Genomic DNA, 21,253 nt, shown 5'->3' with positions numbered 1-21,253 from the left:
CGTCTGAGAAGCTCTTGCTCTTTTTTTTTTTAATTTTTATTTTTAAGTTTCAATCAAGGCCATTGGAACTTTGTGAAATATTGGCAACAAAATGGAAACCACACAGAACTTGAGGGTTCCCCCCTCCCATTTCATTACAACAATGAAAATTGTGCTATTTTGATGAAAAAAATTCAACAAGTGTGAATTTTACCTTTTGAGTGAAATTTGAGTTTTGGTTAAGTGCAGGCAGCTTTGCTTCAAAAAGCTGAAAGCTATTGTTTTCAATTTGAAAATAGTTGTTTCCCTGAATTTCACGAAAAGAATGACATTTTAGGGGGCACAGCATTATTGAAACCAAAAACCTGTGATCACTAATATTTTCACATGCTCTCAGTGTGACAAAAGCTATTTAAAACTGAATATCGTGGAAAAGCCATAATACAGGAGCACAAAAATCACCGAAACCAAAATCCTGAACATTTTCATAAAAAGCATTCAGCACTTTTGCACAGCTGTAGGAACTGTGCTCTAGACCAGTGTTTCCCAAACTTGGGATGCCACTTGTGCAGGGAAAGCCCCTGGCAGGCCGGGCCGGGTTGTTTACCTGCCCCATCCGCAGTTCCAGCCGATCGCGGCTCCCACTGGCTGCGGTTCGCTGCTCCAGGCCAATGGGAACTGCTGGAAGCGGCGGACAGTACGTCCCTCACCCCACGCCGCTTCCAGCAGCTCCCATTAGCCTGGAGCAGTGAACCCTGGCCAGTGGGATCTGCAATCGGCTGGACCTGTGGATGGGGCAGGTAAACAACCCGGCCCGGCCCGCCAGGGGTTTTCCCTGCACAAGCGGTGTCCCAAGTTTGGGAAACACTGCTCTAGAGCAGGGGTCGGCAACCTTTTAGAAGTGGTGTGCCGAGTCTTCATTTATTCACTCTAATTTAAGGTTTTGTGTACCAGTAATACATTTTAATGTTTTTAGAAGGTCTCTTTCTATAAGTCTATAATATAACTAAACTATTGTTGTATGTAAAGTAAATAAAGTTTTTAAAACGCTTAAGAAGCTTCATTTAAAATTAAATTAAAATGCAGAGCCCCCCCAGAGCGGTGGCCAGGACCCGGGCAGTGTGAGTGCCACTGAAAATCAGCTCGCGTGCCGCCTTCGGCACGTGTGCCATAGATTGCCTATCCCTGCTCTAGAGACTTACAACTACATAAATTCATCTAGGAAAAAAAACACCCATGCACGGTCTTGCAGTGTAGAAAGCAAGTCGCTGTGGAACACTCCGAACTGCAGCCAGTGCCATTTTTTATTAGAGTCTCCAAATGAACTCTTCCTGCAGGAGTTCATCAAGTTATTCACATCAACAGGGCGTGTCACTTTTCAAGTGGTAGCACATAGCTGCATTTAAACTAGAAGGTGATTATACCAGAAGAGAGAAAGCGTGTGTTGTGTATGCGTAACAGGGAGTGGGGATTTCAAACAGAGAATGTTTAATGAAAACCGGCTTCACCATAACAGGGTTAATAGAACCCTGATCCTTCATCAGGATCACTAGGGCAAACCCATGTGCTCATGCAGAGTCCCAGTGAAATCATGGATGGAAAAAGGTCCACACATTACGAATTGCGATTTGGGATCAAGGCTATGTTTTGAGGCCTTTTTAAACCTCTCGGTGCCTGAACATCTCAAAGAAAATTAACTTCAAAAACTTTGATGGTTCAGGATGAAAGCAAACATTTACGATACAAGCTTCATCAAACTCTCTAGTTTGTGTGGTTTTCCACTATCATGACCAGCACGTATTACAAATTTAGCATAGAGAAAGCACCATAATTTAATTTCCTTACCCAATAGGTCCTCCAAATAATTGGTGTCTTGGCTTCTACGGCCTCCAGACTCTCTGGTGACAGCTGTTTTTTGTGTTTCAAGCTTTAATTCTATTAATTAGATTTCATTTCATGGATGATTTTCTATTGCATTTCGCCCTTCCATCATCAGTCCAAAAATTCAGCAAACAAACAAACAGACAAAATGGGGTTTCTTTCCCTTTAAACTGTAAAAACAAAATTTAACAAGAAAAAAGTTCCCAAAGTGGAACAAAGAGTGAGCACCTTAAAGATATTTGCATATTAGAGAGTCTACAGGAAGAAGCAGCAAGTTTGTGACTTAGTTTGTGGTTTATAGCATGAGCCCGTGGTTAATGACCAGTATACTAACACACGAATATGAACAACGCAAACTACAGGGAGCAGAACAAGGAGGGATTTTGCATTTGAATATGACTGTATAACTAAAAAAGGCAACTATCACAAGATTATCTTCTCCCTCCTACATCCTCATTCTCTTAATGACAGTTTTATTGAAGCTGCCCATTCTATCTGAGACTCCACAGGGAAGGATCTCAGTGTAGCAAAAGGGTTATTAAATTAAAGCATTTCTCCTCATATTGAGGTAGATTATCTCACCTGCTTAGAATAGCCCCTTAAAAGCTTGGATGCAAATGGTTTCCCTCAGCAAATTTTTCTTTTCCTTCTGCCTGAATAGAGGTTTGTTTTTGTAGGGTTTCTCTTGAAAGCTGGGTTGTCTCGTCTCTGATTAATACGAATTTTTTTCTTAACAGGAAATCAGATGGAAACGTTTTTTAATAAACAAAAGAGTGATAACACTCCTCATCCTCTCCCCCATAAAATTCAAAGCATAAACCTCTTTCACTGATTCCCCTGAGCAGGGATTGTCATGTATTCCCCTCTATAGAACATCTCTTTATTGGAAGTATTATTTGACTCCTGCAATTTGTCCTTGGAAAGAAACTTCTTTGTTATTATTTCAATGATTTTAATAAAGATACATTTAAAATCACACAACAACAAAACAGGAATAAGGCCTGGTCTACACTACGGGTTTAGGTTGACTTTAGCAGCGTTAAATCGAATTAAGCCTGGACACATTCACACGACGAAGCCCTTTCTTTCGACTTAAAGGGCCCTTTAAACCGATTTCTTTACACCGCCTTCGACGAGGGGATTAGCGATAAAATCGGCCTGTGCGGGTTGGAATTGGGGTAGTGTGGACGGAATTCGATGTTATTGGGCTCCGGGAGCTATCCCACAGTGCTTCATTGTGACCGCTCTGGACAGCACTCTCAACTCAGATGCACTGACCAGGTAGACAGGAAAAGACCCGCGAACATTTGAATTTCATTTCCTGTTTGCCCAGCGTGGAGAGCACAGGTAACCACGCAGAGCTCATCAGCACAGGTAACCGTGATGGAGTCCCAGGATCGCAAAAGAGCTCCAGCATGGACCGAACGGGAGGTACGGGATCTGCTCGCCATATGGGGAGATGAATCAGTGCTAGCTGAACTCCGTAGCAGTAAAAGAAATGGCAAAGTATTAGAAAAGGTCTCCAAGGCCATGAAGGACCGAGGCCATAACAGGGACACACAGCAGTGCCGCATGAAAATTAAGGAGCTACGGAAAGCCTACCACAAAGCCAGAGAAGCAAAAGGAAGGTCCGGGGCAGAGCCGCAAACTTGCCGCTTCTACGCGGAGCTGCATGCCATTCTAGGGGGTGCAGCCACCACTACCCCAACCGTGTGCTATGACTCCGTCAATGGAGAAACACACAGGGAAGAGGGTTCGGGGAACGAGGAAGATGAGGATGGAGGTACTGTAGGTAGCTCACAGCAGCAAGGAAGCGGAGAAACCGGTTTCCCCAACAGCCAGGATATGTTTGTCACCCTGGACCTGGAACCAGTAACCCCCGAACTCACCCAAGACCCTCAGGGCACACAGGAGACCTCTGGTGAGTGTACCTTTGTAAATATTACACATGGTTTAAAAGCAAGCGTGTTTAATGATTAATGATTAATTTGCCCTGGCAATCGCGGCCAGTACAGCTACTGGAAAAGTCTGTTAATGTGTATGGGGATGGAGAGGAAATCCTCCAGGGACATCTCCAGAAAGCTCTCCTTCATGTACTCCCAAAGCCTTTGCAAAAGATTTCTGGGGAGGGCTGCCTTATCCCGTCCGCCATGGGAGGACACTTTACCATGCCAGGCCAGTAGCACGTAGTCTGGAATCATTGCATAACAAAGCATGACAGCGTATGGTCCCGGTGTTTGCTGGCATGCAGACAACATCCATTCCTTATCTCTCTTTGTTATCCTTAGGAGAGTGATATTAGTCACGGTCACCTGGTTGAAATGGGGTGATTTTATTAAGGGGACATTCAGAGGTGCCCGTTCCTGCTCTTCTGAACAGAAATGTTCCCCGCTGTTAACCACGCGGTGGGGGGAGGGGTGAAGTGATCATCCCAGAGAATCGTGTGTGTGTGTGTGTGTGTGTGTGTGTGTGTGTGTGTGTGTGTGTGGTTTACTTGGGTTTGTGCTGCATGTTAACCCGGAAACCGCAGCCCCTCCTTTTACATTGAAAACCCATTTTAAATGGCCAACCCAATTCATCCTTGATATGGGAAATGCGCTGCTGTTTGAAACCATTCCCACATGTTAAGAAGGTTAAAAAAGCCAAAAGACTGTGGCTTACCATGGCTGCCTGCAAGCTGAAATATGTTGCCTGGCACTGCGTGAGTGATCTCTCATACCAAACCGGCAGGCAGAGGAAAAATGCGACCTTGTAACGAAAGAGTGTACCCATTGTTCTCTAAAATGTGTCTTTTTTAACCACCTCTCCCTTCTCCTCCACTAGCTGCAAATGTTTCTCCTTCGCAGAGGCTAGTGAACATTAGAAAGAGAAAACGGAGGACGCAGGACGATATGTTCACGGAGCTCCAGATGTCCTCCCACGCTGATAGAGCACAGCAGAATGCGTGGAGGCAGTCAATGTCGGACATGAGAAAAGCACAATATGAATGAGAGGAGAGGGTGCGGGCTGAATGGCGGGATGAAAAGAGCAAGTGGCGGGCTGAAGATGATAGGTGGCGTCAGCTTACAGACAGACGGCAAGAGTCAATGCTCCGTCTGCTGGAGCATCAAACTGATATGCTCCAGCATATGGTTGAGCTGCAGGAAAGGCAGCAGGAGCAGAGACCGCCGCTACAGCCCCTGTGTAACCAACAGCCCTCCTCCCCAAGTTCCATAGCCTCCTCACCCAGACGCCCAACAACACGGTGGGGGGGGCCTCCGCCACCCAGTCACTCCACCCCAGATGATTGCCCAAGCATCAGAAGGCTGGCCTTCAATAAGAGTTAAAGTTTTAAAATGCAGTGTGTCCTTTTCCATCCCTCCTCCCCCACCCATCCCAGGCTACCTTGGCAATTATCCCCCTACTTGTGTGAGGAATTAATAAAGAATGCATGAATGTGAAATAACAATGACTTTATTGCCTCTGCAAGCGGTGCTCGAAGTGGGGAGGGGAGGGTGGGGTGGTTGGTTTACAGGGAAGTAGAGTGAACTGGGTGGGGGGGGGGGTTGGAGGGTTCATCAAGGAGAAACAAACAGAAGTTTCACACCGTAGCCTGGCCAGTCACAAAACTCGTTTTCAAAGCTTCTCTGATGTGCACCGCGCCCTCCTGTGCTCCTCTAACCGCCCTGGTGTCTGGCTGCGCGTAATCAGCGGCCAGGCGAGTTGCCTCAACCTCCCACCCCGCCATAAATGTCTCACCCTTACTCTCACAGATATTGTGGAGCGCACAGCAAGCAGCAATAACAATGGGGATATTCTTTTCGCTGAGGTCTGAGCGAGTCAGTAAGCTGTGCCAGCGCGCTTTTAAACGTCCAAATGCACATTCCACCACCATTCGGCACTTGCTCAGCCTATAGTTGAACAGGTCCTGACTCCTGTCCAGGCTGCCTGTGTACGGCTTCATGAGCCATGGCATTAAGGGGTAGGCTGGGTCCCCAAGGATCACGATAGGCATTTCAGCATCCCCAACGGTTACTTTCTGGTCCGGGAAGAAAGTCCCTTCCTCCAGCTTTCGAAACAGACCAGAGTTCCTGAAGACGTGAGCATCATGTACCTTTCCCGGCCATCCCACGTTGATGTTGGTGAAACGTCCCTTGTGATCCACCAGGGCTTACAGCAGCATTGAAAAGTACCCCTTGCGGTTTATGTACTCGGTGGCTTGGTGCTCCAGTGCCAAGATAGGGATATGGGTTCTGTCTATGGCCCCACCACAGTTTGGGAATCCCATTTCAGCAAAACCATCCACTATTGCCTGCACGTTGCCCAGAGTCACTACCCTTGATATCACCAGGTCTTTCATTGCCCTGGCAACTTGGATCACAGCAGCCCCCACCGTAGATTTGCCCACTCCAAATTGATTCCCAACTGACCGGTAGCTGTCTGGCGTTGCAAGCTTCCACAGGGCTATCGCCACTCGCTTCTCAACTGTGAGGGCTGCTCTCATCTTGGTATTCTGGCATTTCAGGGCAGGGGAAAGCAAGTCACAAAGTTCCATGAAAGTGCCCTTATGCATGCGAAAGTTTCGCAGCCACTGGGAATCGTCCCACACCTGCAGCACGATGCGGTCCCACCAGTCTGTGCTTGTTTCCCGGGCCCAGAATCGGCGTTCCACGCCATGAACCTGCCCCAGTAACACCATGATTTCCACATTGCTGGGGCCTGTGCCTTGTGAGAGGTCTATGTCCATGTCAATTTCCTCATCACTCTCTTCGCCGCGCTGCAATCGCCTCCTCGGCTGGTCCGGGTTTCGCCTTGGCATGTCCTGGCTCTGCATATACTCCAGGACAATGCGCGTGGTGTTCATAGTGCTCATAATTGCCACGGTGATCTGAGCGGGCTCCATGATCCCAGTGCTAGCTATGGCGCCTGGTCTGAAAAAAAGGTGCGAAACTAGTATCTGACGGACCAGGGGAAGGAGGGAGGGAGGGCGGGCCGAGTGATGACATGACGTACAGGTACAGGGAATTAAAATCAAGAAAGGTGGCTGTGCATCAGGGAGAAACACAAACAACTGTCACACAGAATGGTCCCCCCAAAGATTAAACTGAAAACCCTGGGTTTAGCAGGCCGTTGATTTGACGGAGGGAGGAGGAAAGCAAATGAATACAGAACAAATCTATTTTTTACATCTTAAGACGACGGTGCAGCATGACTGATAGCCCTCGGCATCTTCTGGGCCTGACGACATGTACCCAGAACTCCCGCGACACTGTTTTGCATCATCCGGGCATTGGGATCTCAACCCAGAATTCCAATGGGCGGCGGAGACTGCGGGAACTGTGGGATAGCTACCCATAGTGCAATGCTCCGGAAGTCGACGCTAGCCTCGGTACTGTGGACGCGGTCCGCCGACTAGAGCACTTAGAGCATTTTATGTGGGGACACACACAATCGGCTGTATACAACCGATTTCTATAAAACTGGCTTCTATTAATTCGACCTAATTTCGTAGTTTAGACATACCCTAACAAAGCTGGTCAAATTTGGGGCCTTTCTAACCCCCAAGCTGAAATATGGAATGATCAATGTTTAGTAGAAACGATCCTGAGTCATTAAATTGACACCTGGATCAGAATTATGCTGAAGTTCCAGTACTGAGCGCCTTGGTTTTGGTTGAGGTCAGTAATATTTAAATGTGCATTATCTTAACAGCTAGGCAGGGCCGTCTCTAGTGGGATGTGGGCCACACAACGTAGGCGCCAAGTTTCTAATCTGCTGGGCGGTGCTCCCCCCGGCTCCGCCCAGGCCCTTCCCCCACTCCACCCCTTCCCCCAAGGCCCCACCCTGTTTCTTCCCACCCCTGCTCTTCCCCTTCCCACCTCACCTCTTCCTAGCCCAGTTCTGCCTCCTCTCCCCTCCCCACCAGTGCCTCCTGATGCCGCGAAACATCTGATCTGCAGTAGGCTCTGAGAGGGAGGGGGAGGTGCTGATTGACAGGGCCCACCGGCAGGCAGGAGGCGCTTGGGGGAGGGGAGGTTCTGGTAGCGGGGCTCCACCTGCCCCCCCCCACCTTCCGCTCGCCTCCTCAGCCGCCTACCTCACCTTCCCGTCTGCCTCCTCACAATTTTATCGAAGCGCAGGGCCTCCCAAAGCATGGGGCCCGGGGCAGTCGCCCCGATTCGCCAAACCCAAGGGATGGCTCTGTATCTAGGAGCCCCAGTCATGGACCAAACATTGTACAAACACAGGACAAAAAGAGACCCAAAGAGCTTACAACCTAAATAAGGGGTAGATGTTTCAATAGTCACATTAGACATCACACAGTTAGGGCTAAACCGGCCATCTCTCTTCCCAGTGCAGGACTCCCATGTATGTGTCTAGGTAATAGTTTTTAGCAAGGACAGAAAGTTGGCTGCCACAAAACAACCATTTTAAAGCAGCATTTAGAATTTTAGAGGGAAAAGCACGGTGCTGCTAACTTCAGCAAAACCTTTTGTCATGAAATCAGTAACTAAGTGCTACTAGCACAAATGCTGTCAGCCAGTTTAGCTTTCTTGTTATGCATAGAAAGCCATCACTGGATCCTGGTTTCCTGCTGATAGATAATTGTTGGCATCTCCCCTCCTGCTGTACAGTAAGCTTCCTGAAATACAAACCAAAAACCTAATTCACATAATCTGAGCAAATGAGCCATATAGCACCAATTTTGGTTTAAAGTGCTTTGTGTATTTGAGATGGGTGAATCACATGTAGGTGCCACAATACAGCCCCTGTTGTGAAACTCCAGAATTGGTCTCAGTCTGCTGCAACTCAGTTGAAGTCAATGGCATTTTATGAGGTTCGAAGATAGGAATTGGCCCATTAGCTCTTTCTATGGCCTGGTCTACAAAGTTGCACCAGTTTAATAGAGGTATGACGTTAAACTGGTTTAGTTAAACTGTTGCAACTTGGTATGTAGACGCTACTAAACTTGGCTTACATGGGTTTAGCTTGCACATGTAATCTATGGCCTTGTCTATGTCAGACAGTGTGACTGGTTTAACCTATAATCAATTTTTCAACTACTTTTAATTAAACCAGCATAAATCTCAGTGTAGACACTGATTTCAGTTTAAGAATGACTTATTATGATTTAATTTAAAGGGATTCCTAATCGATTTAAGCTATTATTAAACCAAAATAAGAATGTCCACACAGGGGTTTGCACCTGTTTAACTAAGTCCGTTTAAAAATCACTCCTTTAGTTAAACCAGTACAACTTGGTCATGCAGATAAGGTCATAAGTACAAGCTAAACTGATAAGCTACATTTAAAGCAAAGTAGGAGTATTCACACACAAAGTCACATGAGTTTAACATGCCACATTTAGTTAAGCCAGTGCAATTTCTTTGTAGACAAGCCCTAAGAAACACATCACCTCATGGCAGATTCATATTGGCTTGGGTAGGAGTATGGAATCTCCAGCTGGTATTCAATGTGCTGTAGAAAGGAGGAAGTTGAAATGCTTACCAATAACATTGTCGCCCAAGTGCAGTGTCTGTGAACTAGACATCTGTCAATGACTACCTCCAAAAATATAAAGAATGAAGTTTTGACACAATGTGATGGATATGGAGCTGTGCTGTAATATCTATGGATAGTGTATGTTGACCTGGCTACTGGGATGTTTGCGGGATGAAAATATTGGTTTAGTGTAATAGGGGGCTATCAGGAAAAACAACCAGCAAAGGAAAAAATGACTCAGAATAAGCCTCCCCTCAAACACTTGAGGGCTGTTGAGAAACAATGCCAAGATGAGAAAAGGCCTGAGAACAAAGGAGATCAAAAGAACCCTGGCAGGTTTAAAAAGGAACACACTCTCAAGGGAGTGGAGGGGGAGTTGTTTGCGGGAACCAAAATGAGACAGTGAAGCCTGCTGGCGGTGTCTGAAGAAGGTAGATCTGCCTACGTAGCCATCAAGGGATGGTAAACCTTTAGGTAAGAGAGAAATGTCTAGACTGACTGTTGTTTTTTAAATCTTTTTTCTCCAAAAGCTTTGTTCCCATTGTTAAAATTAAACAATACTTGGGGTTGAGAAGGCTGTTTGGTTACTACATTCAGCACTGGTCACAGACTCCCAAAGGGAAGAACCTCAGGTGGCAGAACTCAGTTGGCCCTGCTGGGTAAGCACAGTGATACACAAAGTGCTGTAGCTCAGGGCCTCGTCTAAGGAGCAGGAGAATTGTGAGACTCCAGCCCAGGCAAGGTAAAGGCCTGAGGCTTCAAGGGGTAGGCTTAGAGAGCCTAGAGATGGGACAGAAGTGCAGAGAACCCTGTGACCGAGACACTCACCAAAGAGATAGATCTGACAGACAGAGAGAGAAAATAGCAAATGCTCTGCAAAATACCAACACACCACCACCACCACCTGTGGTTAACATCAGCTCTGTAACATCTGAGTAGCCCTTGTGCATAAGCCGAGATCTTCCCACGCACAATATTCTGTTGTGAAATTACTGTAATTTTTAGGCTCAAGAACTGCACTTATTCTACAGATTGTAGCCTAATGCATCTTGCTCTTGACAGTGATAATAAAATAAACCTCCTTGATGTACAGTGTGAGGCTACAATACAATTTCCTCAATACAACTCTCCTGGGTGGCCCATCATGCCTGTGAGGCACCCAATTAATCTCAACGGGACTTTGTGCAGGGGTGCGAGACAGATACTATTGCAAGCAGGGCCAGCTCCAGGCACCAGCCCACCAAGCATGTGCTTGGGGCGGCGCCTGGAGGGGGGCGGCGTGGCGGGGTGCTCCGGCCCGAGAGTGGGGTTGTGACTGGGCTCGCCACCCTCCCTGCGGCGCTCCGGCTGCCGGGGAGAGCGGAGAGCCACGGCAGGCTCGCCGCCCTCCCCCCGGCACTCTGGCCACCGGGGAAAGCGGAGCGCCCCAGCCGGGCTTTCCGCCCTCCCCCCGGCGCTCTGGCCGCCGGGGAGAGTGGAGAGCCGCGGCCGGGCTCTCCAGCCTGCTCCCGGCGCTTCAGCCCGGTGGGGGATTGCGGGCCCATGGGCGGGCTCAGCGTGGTGGTGGTGGTGGGGGGGCACGGCGGGTGGCTTTTTTGCTTAGGGCAGCAAAAAAGCCAGAGCCGGCCCTGATTGCAAGCTCAGAGCCCAACACTGGTTATGGTCTTGCCAATAAAAGTATGCTTCAGAATTAAATAGCAGAGCTGCAGAGCTAAGGAATGATATGTTAAATAGCAGCGGGAAAGAGCAATTAAAACGTATTGACAGGCATGAAAAGATAGGTTTGCAGACGCAGTCTGAAAAAAGATGGAGGGCTTGATTCCCCATTGCCCTGCACACCCCATGAAAAAACAAACAAACCCGAAAACCCCCAGAATATTTTGAGTTTTTGCCTGAAAAGTTTTGGGTTTTCACAAAAATTTTCATTTTGCCAAAACCCCAATGTTTTGTCAAAAATATTTTTGGCAGAAACTTTTTGGCCAGCCCTCATAGAAGCCCAGGGCCAGGTACATCATGCAGATTACAAGTGAAGGGGCATCGTCAACACTTTTTAACCTTATGTTTTATAAGTGTCACTGGACAGAACATTGTTGCAGGCTAACAGCTTCCTACATGTAAGGGTCATGTAAGGTTTTGCTGATATAGTGCTGCCATTTGAGACACACAAAAATGTGTTATTCGGGGAGTAGGTAGATCAACATATTTAAGAAATAACAGGTCATTCTTATTACTGGTATGGAATCTTCCACTCAACCTTTCAGGGAATAAATATTCAGTCTGGCCTTATCAGACCTCCAGCAATGACTCCTCCCCTCACCTGTTTGCTGCAGCTTTGCAATGAATTTTACCACTGTGCTGAGGTCCAATCCAAAAGTACTTCCCCCTCCTCAAGTACTTAAGGGGTGCACGGTCCTCTGCGTGGGGTGAGCTCTGATCTCAAATGTGAAACAAGAAATTGAGGTACACATCACTAGATCTTGCGGTCCCTGCAAGACTCTGTCTTGTTTTGTCTTTAAGTCACCTTTGTTAGGGAAAGAGATGACTGTCCTTGTACAGAATTGTCGAAGGCTGAACTCTGAGCCCCTTGATTTTTTTTTAACTCTTCATATATTTAGGAAGTATTGGCAGGTTTACAAATCCTTGCCATGTAAATATCAGAAACAAAATGATAGTCATTACAACAGAGAGTTTTTGTTTAGAGAGACATTATGCAGGAATATTGTAATCAGATCTCTCTGTTTAACAGGGTATTACTACGTTACAGAGTGAGCACCATTACAATGTCAATGACGTGTCATTTCTAGTGATTTTATTAAATTGAGTGAAATCTCTGATTACCCATATTTAACAGTCCAGGTATGTCTATCACATGTTAATATTTAAAAAAAAATTGAACAGATGTGCTGATTTTTTGTTTTAAACATGAATGTATTTTGTCTGAATATTAAATAAATGGTAACCAAATATCTAAGTATCTATTTGTCATCTGTGTATTTTGCTGAGTACATATTTGGTGCATTAACTTTTCCATAACAACCACCTCCAATATATTTTAGAACCATTCCTCTATGGCTGGACTATTTTTTCTTTTTCCTATGAAAAGCTGTGATTAGCTGAGCAACTACTAACATCTGAGAGATTAATTCTTCGCTTCCTTTTGTGTGACATTTCTGCCAAGAAGCCCCAGGAAGATTATCAAAGGGTCATTTGGTAATAAATATCCAGCAAGTTATATTGGTTATGAACTGCATCCCAGTATTCTCTACTGACTTGACCGTCCACCGCACATGCATAAAATCTCCTATTTCTCCACTATTTCCCCCTATTCAATATATTTTTTTAACCTGACTGATGTGAGCTACCATTGAAACAGAATCTTAAAGAAATTTTCTTTTTTTATGCTATAGACTGAGATTACTGGTTCTGTTTTCCAGATCAAACCCTATTCCTCTGGGGGTATTTGTCTACCCTGGTCCTTTTCCCAGTGCCTCATATGGACATCCTTTTGTTAGGGAAGTTGTCTGCAAAGACTGATACAGATTAGGGTTTTTGTTTGTTTGTTTCCTAATTGACCAATCCCTATTACTTCCTTTGAAGTTAGCTTTCTGTTTCTAGAAAGTTGAGAAACATAATGCAGAACCTGAAAGCACTGGTACCGTAGGATAGTGGGCCAGTTAGAATTAGTTTTGATCTCTAAGTAAGTTAGAAATGTTTCTTTACTGAATATCTGGCCACCTGAATGTATTCTGTGCCTCTTGATTGTAAAGAAAGAGAAACTTGTGTTATTTCTCTGGAACCTGATTCTGATTCTGATCTTAGTTGTCCTGGTGGTAAATCAACTGGCACCAATGCTTGATGGCAAGTATTTGCAGGGCTGAGCGCTATGCTTTCATTTGAAAACAATATTAAAGCTGAGATTTTTGAAGCTGCCTAAAGGACATGGATACCTAAATCCCATTAAAAGTAACGGGAGTGGATGTCAAGTCAGCTGTTAAAATCCCATCCATTATGGTTTAAAAGAAAGCTTTCAAAATGTGACCCAGCGATATTGTTAATTCAGAACCTTATGAGCAGCTAGCAAATTGCCTACAAAACCCCCTCACTTCTGATTAGCTCTTTTCACCCTCTTTCCATTTTTTTCCCTTTCTCATATCTGAATTAATACTTCGGATGTAGTGGTCATTGGAAAACCGAATAAAAACAAAATTGAAATAATTGGGTCTGACACAAATGGATATCTAGACTCTCTATCCATCCTTCTAGCTACCTTTCATTGTTAAATATCTTTAATGATTTGTAAACAATTATACAATCAACACATGAGAACAAATTATGGACAAGTGAGCACACACTTAAGAGAAAGCCGTGACCCACAACACCATTTTCTTCCCAATAACACCTCCATTTTGATCTCAAGTCTAGAAATTTCAGACATTGTCATTTCAATGCATTAATATACCAGTGTCCTGGGTATGAACACACGGAATTGAGGATTAGTAAGAATATAGTAAAAAAATATAGCCATTCTTATTGCTGCATGGTGATATTTTTTTCTATGAAAGTCAACAACTTAGATCATCAGTGTCTTTCATAAAGTGTGGCTGAGGAAGCAAAGAGTAATACACTCAAATATGGTGAGAGTAAGGATTTGTGTAACGTTTGTGAAGACAATAAGTGTAGGGTTATTTCACTCAGTGATAAAACTTTGCATTTATTTAGCTCTTCTTTCATCCAAAAAGCTTCCCAAGCACATCACAAAGTGGTTTGCAAACTATACACTGTACTGCATGCAGGATCACTTTGCTAGCTATTGAAATGCAGCCACCTCTGTGATGGAATATGGCAGATGTGTGACAGCACACATCATGCTGTATCTGAATTAAACTAGATGGGGAATTTTCGACAGGCTGCGGTTACACAGGAATATAGCCAGAACACTCATGATCTTACATATGATGTATTTGGCATTTAATGATCATAAGTGATTGGTACCTAAGTTTAACATGACATCTGAAAAGCAGAACCTTGAACAAAAACATCCCCCTACTGTTCTGATGGAATATTGGTTCAATACTGACTCAAAAGGAAGAGTATTAAGTCCTGCTGGATGCATACAATCACCTAACCTCATGGCATTCCCATAATGCTCCACCTCCAGATAAGTGCATCGTCTCCCCAGGGCACACAGTAACCTGGCCCTCAGATTGGGCACCTTTTAACAAATCCCCTGGGTGTTTCAATTCCCTTTATGTGTCAGATTACACGCCTGTCTTCTTGTTTCATAATACTGTCTTATTGCTGAGAACTCCAACGAGCGTCCAGCAAACTGCTCTGCCCCTGCTTTTAGTCCACTTGTTTAACAGCTCTAGGTTTCCGTACTGTATTACCAGGAGCAAGTCATTATTTGTTTCTCTAGACACTCCTGTCTGTAATCATCTGATAGGCACATCCAGCACTGAAGACTGCAATAGAATGCAACATTTTCTTCTTCTATATTTCAGGGCCCACGTACTACACTTGACAGCAGCTCATAAAGTAGATTCTGGATAATGAGTAAGCAATGAATAGATTGTATCACTCTGGCTTTCTTGTGGAGGATGTGTCTCAGCTGTCTCTGGCAATCCCCTTTCTGCAGAGCTCTGTGATGTGGACTTGAATCCTAAAACAGGGAGATAATACTGGGCTTAGCTCCAAAAGAGACAGTGCATTTTATACACATAAAACACAGTTTGGGAATGTTGAACTGATTATTGATCTGTCACTGGTATTTTAACAAATTATATTCTAATTTATACAGAACAGTGATACATTTGTGTTAATGTTGGGTTATATTCGCCCACAAGAGGGAGTATATTTCATAAAACACAATGCATATAGTATCTTTTTGCACAGAGGGGTAATACACATCCTCTTATTGGGGTAGGAACACAGTTTTGTTTTTATGAGGTTGTTTAATTTCATCACTCACTAATGTTAATGCAAAGCAAAACCTTAACTCTACGATTAATCAGGTGGAACTAAAGCTCGTATTTCACCCCCAGGTGGAACTAAAGCTTGTATTTCACCCCCAGCAGAAGATGTCTTTTTGTGTCACGCACTTTTGTGGGGAGTGTTTTATTCAACATTGATTGGTATTCCACCCACTGTGCATGTGTATGTCTTTATAATGCGTAAGTGACACACAGCTGGGAAAGCTATTGCACATGATGTGTGCTGCGATTGTATAGCATTGTGGGTACATTGTCAATTTTTTCTTTTAAAATCAGCACCCAAATTTAGCGATGATGAAATGTGCAAGGCTGGCAGCCCTGGGCATGAATTCCCTTGTTCAGCCAGACAACAGGGGCAGCATGGACAGCAACAGTGCAGACTTCCCTACACTGCCCTGTCAATGGACCTCCATGCCGACCTTGCAAGGAAAGGTTAATTGAGTCTCTATGCTTACTCAGACCTTGGCATCTCTGCTCACACTGCCAACAAAGGTATCAATTAGACCAACTGTAGGGAAGATTTTCATTATCTGAACATTTACCCACTGGGAAATGAACTGAGACCAACAACTCATTTCACACAGGTCACCTTTCAGTTGGAAAAAACTCTGGGTCACTTTGGGCCAAGGATGAATTAAGACTGGTGACCTAGAGGTGAAAGGTTCTCTATATCCCATTATCCACCTCATTCCCTGTATATTATATATGTTTCTTTAAATGTTGGTATTACCATCATTAGTTTCATAATAATCAAGCTTTTCCCAGCTTAAAGCTCTACAGCTCTAAAGCCTGTTAGCTTTGGAAGCCTTTAGGGGACGTTTGCGGAAATGGTATTTCCGGTATTTAGCAGGCAGCTGGCTGCTGAAGTGAAAAAGTGATAATTCAGTCCATCAGAGCAGGAGAGCACCAAGGGGTTGCATGAGTACCAATAACGTCCACTCTAACAAAAAATGATATTATCTTTATTTATTTTTTACCTTCTTTCTATTTCAACTCTTCAGTTCAAAATACACAGACATCTATCACTTGAGTTAAGCAAGACTTTGCATCAGTATTAAGGCTTACATCAACTTGGTAGGCCTCAAGTCATTAGAAGGCAACATAACCACAAACACTAAAGTTGTTTTGATTCCCTCAAACAGAGGGCAACGGTGCCACCTATATGGTGTTATAATTAATCAGATTAATTGTAAATAAAAAAGACTAAAGAAACAGCTGAATACTCACTTAATTTCATAGACTTTGCCACAATTATTGCTGCCAATATTGCTAAGACACCAAGCGGTATGACAGGGATCCAGTGCAGGTTGGAAACTGAAACTGCTTTAGAAAACAAAACTCAGGTAAATTACACGATAGGAAGCTCAGCAGCTATTCAAGAGTGCACATCCGTGTTTCTCCTCAGGGAACAAACCCTACTTTTTTGAAGAAAATTACAAGGGAAATTTAGGAAGGCAGGATGTATTTGCTACAATTGATAGGGAAAAGAAATTTCTATCCTGTGAGAAATTCTGATAGTTTGATGTTTGTTTTCATCCTGAATTGGGATGAAAATCAAAATAACAGAAATTCTAGGGGAACAAAAGTTCAGAAAAAAATTGATTCCATGATGCTGAAACAAAATTTTTTGAAATTTTGGATCAAAACAAAAATATTTTGTTTTGAAACATTGAAAATGTTGACATTGCAAAATGTCAATTTAAAACATTTGATTTAGAATTTTCCCCTTCAAAAAACTGGAACATTTTACTGAAATTGACATTTTCCTGCAAACATATTTTCATTAGGACAAAATCTCTGATTTGATCAAGAAAATATTTTAGCTAAAATTTTTCAATCAGATTTAGTAATTACCCAGTTAAGTGTAATCATTCCTACTCTTTACAAAAAGAGTGGGATCACTAATGATAAACACCGAGGACCTTAATTTCACAAGGGCCTACTGGAGAAAGCATTGGAGTGGGATTCAGGAGACCCGTCTTCTATTCATTTACTAATAATAGCAACTTAAACAACTAACAGATGTTGCCATTTAGAGGCAGAGTATTGTCCTAAAACTTGAATTGTGTTTTGCTGTGACTCCCACAGACTGTCAATGGAATCTTGGCTCTTAAGTGCCTATATCCCTTTTGAAATTGAGAGTTAGGCTCCTAAATCAGTTATTTGTTGCAAGGCAGAGCACCATAATGTGGAAGTATCTTTAAATATGTGGGTCTTGGTCTTATTACTCCATCTCTGTGAGCTCTCCCAACAAGTGTCAACTTCAGCAAACTCAGAGTAAACAATGAAAATAAAGGGCTTATTTCACTGTGTACAAATGAATGTGTCAGGAAACATGTATTAGCAAACACAGATGAACATCTTGAATAGCCACTGCTACTAAACAACTTGAAAATGCACAGTACCCATTTACCTTTACCAGACTGGGTCAGGGTGAGGTTTTTCACAACAGGCATTTTCAGTGTAGAGTGATTCACTTGGCAGAAAAACTGGGCAAATTCATTCCAGTCATGTTTGGAAACAACAAGGTTACTTATATAGGAATAAGACCCGTTGCTGTTGTGGAACAGAGAGTCATTCCTTGTTGAGTTAGTGAGCAACTGGCTGTCCTTACTCCAGGAGAGCTGGATGTCTCCAGGATAGAAGTCCCAAGCACGGCAAGTTAACGTGGTCTCCTTGTCAGTGGGTGAAGAAGAGGCCAAAAAAACCTCAACCACTGGAAGAGCTGAAAGCGAGGGAAGAAAGCTAGTCACTGCTCGCTGTAACTCTTTACCCGTACAATGCCCCATAGCTGCTACTGGTCACTGTGAAATTGGGACATTGCTGGATAGCCCAGGGCTGGGTCACATAAATCAGGAGGTCCCCTGTGAAGCCATTCAGCTGGGGTTCCAGTGGCCTGGCTCAAGGGTCAGAGCGCTGCCACCTCTTCCTCCTCAACAGCCCTGAACTGCTCTGCCATATCAGAGAGAGTGGCTCAGTCCCAGGGGTGGGGGAAATAGGTCATGTGCACAGAACTGGTGTCTGTGTTTATGGGGAGCACCAGGGAACGAGGTGTTACCTGTTAAACAGGAGCTGAGGGAGCCTTTGATGCACCCCCACAAGGACTATGATGAACGGGAAGCCATCCCAGTAACCATACTGGCTCAGATTGTCATTACAAAGCTTAGTCATCACAAAGCAGCCCACACTCCACAGCAGTGAACGTCACACAAGCATTTCAACCTGTCCTTTCACCCACATATCAGAGCACTGCAGCGTTTAGGATATATGGAACACAGGGAACTCCCGGCTCACCTGACACTGTGAGGGAAATGTGAGACTGGCTTAGCATTCTCACAGGAGGGGGAAGTGTCTTGTCCAAGGTGCAGCTGTAAACACCAGACTGTTTGACAGAGACTCTCTCCATAACAGCATAAACCTCTTTTGTTGGTTTATTGTATTTTAGATTCATAAGGTCTGTGCAATTTATGCTCCAAAATGTGTAATTTCCAAACTGTATGTAACACAGCTCAGCAGAGCTGCCGTTTCTTCTCAGAGTTATAGCGAGCCCTTCTGTTTCATTGATGTTCTGCGCACAGACTGCTTTCACCGTTTCACCCTGTAATGCTGAGACCATCTTTGAATTCAGTGCAATGGATGTGGTTTGGATCATTGGCCCTAAATGGAAAAGGAAAACAGAACAGGTAAGTTACACGTATATTAAAGAATAAGACAGCTCCTTCACATTCTGTAAATAGAGATGAGTGGGGAGCAGGGCTGGCTCCAGGCACCAGCTTGTCAAGCAGGTGCTTGGGGCGGCCACTGCGGAGAGGGGCGGCACGTCCAGCTATTCAGCGGCAATTCAGCGGATGGTCCCTCACTCTGGCTCAGAGCGAAGGATCTTCCGCCGCAGATCACGATCGCGGCTTTTTTTTTTTTTTTTTTTTTGGCTGCTTTGGGCGGCCAATACCCTGGAGCTGGCCCTGGTGGGGAGGGAGGTTAGGCCACAAGCGGGCTCCATTACAGGACTGGAGGTCTTCATTTGGGATTCTGCCTGAGGCTCTGGGGAAAATGTTAACCCTTTGTTATATTACTAGTGTTAATAAATAGTTTTGCATCTTAAATTGGATTTATTAGAATCATTTTTGGCAAGTCCACCTCTCCTTTATGAGGCAAATGATTGTTCTTTTATAAGTGTATAGAAGCCCCTTACATGCCTGGGCTCAAATCTGCTCTTGAATACTGTAAGCAGCTGTGGATTATTTCTATACCCCTATATATTGCAAGATCAGGTAGCAGACATCCGAGGTTAGGGACATATCTTTCAGCTGTCCCTTAGTTTTCCTTTAGGCACACAAAAACCAAATTCTGATCTCACTTCTTTTGGAATTAATCCAGAGTAACGCCACTGGCTTTAGAGGAGTTACTCTGTATTTACAGTCAAGTAATTACCAGCAGAACACAGCCCAAATTTCATACTCTACATCTTGATTTTATTGCTGTAAATTATGAAAAGCGAGAGTACCTGAAACAGAAGCTATATTAAAGAAGTTATTCTTCCTTCACTTGGAACTTCCTGCATTTATAATTTTTCAAGTCTCTTATTTTGAGTTTTGATCCCTTATTTGGGCTTTGGGTAGATGGAGTGGGAAAGGGTGAAGGAAAATCAGAACAGTTTGGTTTCAGCATTAATCAGGGAAGAAACTGAGTAACAGCAGCTTTCAATGATTCACCTCTTCCGAGAAGCAGAGTCAACAGTAAGCGCACTGACATTTCGGAAGGGTTCACATCATGATCAATTCCACACAGGAAACAAATGGAACCCTTTAAAATAAGCTAGTTGGAAAGAGGCAGGAGTGTTTTCAAAATATTGAGGTGACAACAGAGTTCTGTCTAGATGGCCAATTTCATTCTCAATCAAACTCCACTGAAGTCAATGGGGATAAATCCAGGGATCTATTTGGCTCTTCATTTTTATAATAAATATAGGAGAAGATATGCCCCTATCTCACCCCAACCACCATCCAGGGGAGAGAACACACAGCTCTCGGAACAAGGATATTGAACAGAACTACAAGTCGGTGTGCCTACCTGAGTGACAAAGAAGAAAGATGAACATTAAAAGCACCAGTAATTTAGTCTCTCTTCTGGGCAGCTGAAGTTCCCTGGGCAGCATCTGCAAAACACTGTTGAGTTAACCAGCGCCTGCCTGCAAGGTGCTGGTCCTTATTATCATTAACAGCATCTATTTGGATCATAGACATGTTAGGATTTCAGAGGCCACAGTGCACTTAGTGCACTTAGTACTGCAAGTTCCAAGGAAATTTCAAAGTTAAGTCAGTGCTCCTGTAATATAAAGAATAACAAGTGTAGAGGATATTGGTGGAGCTGAGCAATTTGCATGCTGATCTTTTGCACAGCCCAGCCTAGCCAGCGGTAGGCCATCATTATTAGGAACCTAGAAAGGAATGATTAACATAGAAATGAATATTAGGGCAACTGGTCCAACACCAATCTCCACCTGCTAATTTTCAGATATTGACGTGGCAAGAGGTGCTGTCATTATGCATCACTGAGGCACACAAGGACCTAGGATGATACTCCCCACAGAAAGAGTTAAAAATGCCACGTGGCAACTGAATCGAGACAGATGTTAAGGGGACTGTGTGTAGCTCTCATTGACAAGTACACCTCTTCTGGGGTCCCTTTGGGTTGCAGAGCAGCTACACAAAAGCCAGGCCACTCGGCAAGGCCATGTGATCCTTGGTGAGGAGCGCTGGATTAGGGAGCTTTCTAGATAGAAGACCCGGCTCTTAAGGGAGGGACAGAGAACAATGTGTTTAAATACTGAGATTCTGGGGAGTCACAGAGACAGGAGCCCATGACAGCTGCTTTGTACTACCCAAGGCAGTCAACTTCAGATGGGTTCAATGAAACGGACT

General features: G+C 44.3%; 2 protein-coding genes across 5 annotated transcripts in view; one reads left to right on the top strand and one right to left on the bottom strand.

Moving 5' to 3' along the window:
• Positions 1-862: 862 nt before the first annotated feature.
• On the top strand, positions 863-5,364 carry LOC135982290 (myb/SANT-like DNA-binding domain-containing protein 2). Its single transcript, XM_065588274.1, has 2 exons — positions 863-3,781; positions 4,684-5,364. The coding sequence occupies exons 1-2, from the start codon at positions 3,244-3,246 to the stop codon at positions 4,848-4,850; spliced, it is 705 nt and encodes a 234-aa protein (XP_065444346.1). The 5' UTR covers positions 863-3,243; the 3' UTR covers positions 4,851-5,364.
• An 8,246-nt stretch (positions 5,365-13,610) lies between these two features.
• The window catches only part of LOC101949791 (tyrosine-protein phosphatase non-receptor type substrate 1-like), a 32,319-nt gene continuing 24,676 nt past the window's right edge, over positions 13,611-21,253 (bottom strand). For 3 of the 4 annotated variants that reach the window (XM_065588243.1, XM_042853519.2, XM_008164749.4), the window contains 5 exons: positions 20,403-20,487; positions 18,627-18,989; positions 17,746-18,057; positions 16,560-16,655; positions 13,611-15,001 (listed from right to left, as the gene is read on the bottom strand). In XM_065588243.1, the coding sequence (XP_065444315.1) occupies positions 14,871-15,001; positions 16,560-16,655; positions 17,746-18,057; positions 18,627-18,989; positions 20,403-20,487 (987 nt within the window). In that variant the 3' untranslated portion in view covers positions 13,611-14,870. The remainder of the gene's footprint in view (positions 15,002-16,559; positions 16,656-17,745; positions 18,058-18,626; positions 18,990-20,402; positions 20,488-21,253) is intronic. The other variant, XM_065588246.1, reaches the window with a different exon arrangement.

The sequence above is a fragment of the Chrysemys picta genome, chromosome 1 (genome assembly GCF_011386835.1).
Source record: "Chrysemys picta bellii isolate R12L10 chromosome 1, ASM1138683v2, whole genome shotgun sequence".
Classification (NCBI taxonomy): Eukaryota; Metazoa; Chordata; order Testudines; family Emydidae; genus Chrysemys; species Chrysemys picta.
This window is presented reverse-complemented; position numbering and strand designations above follow the sequence as displayed.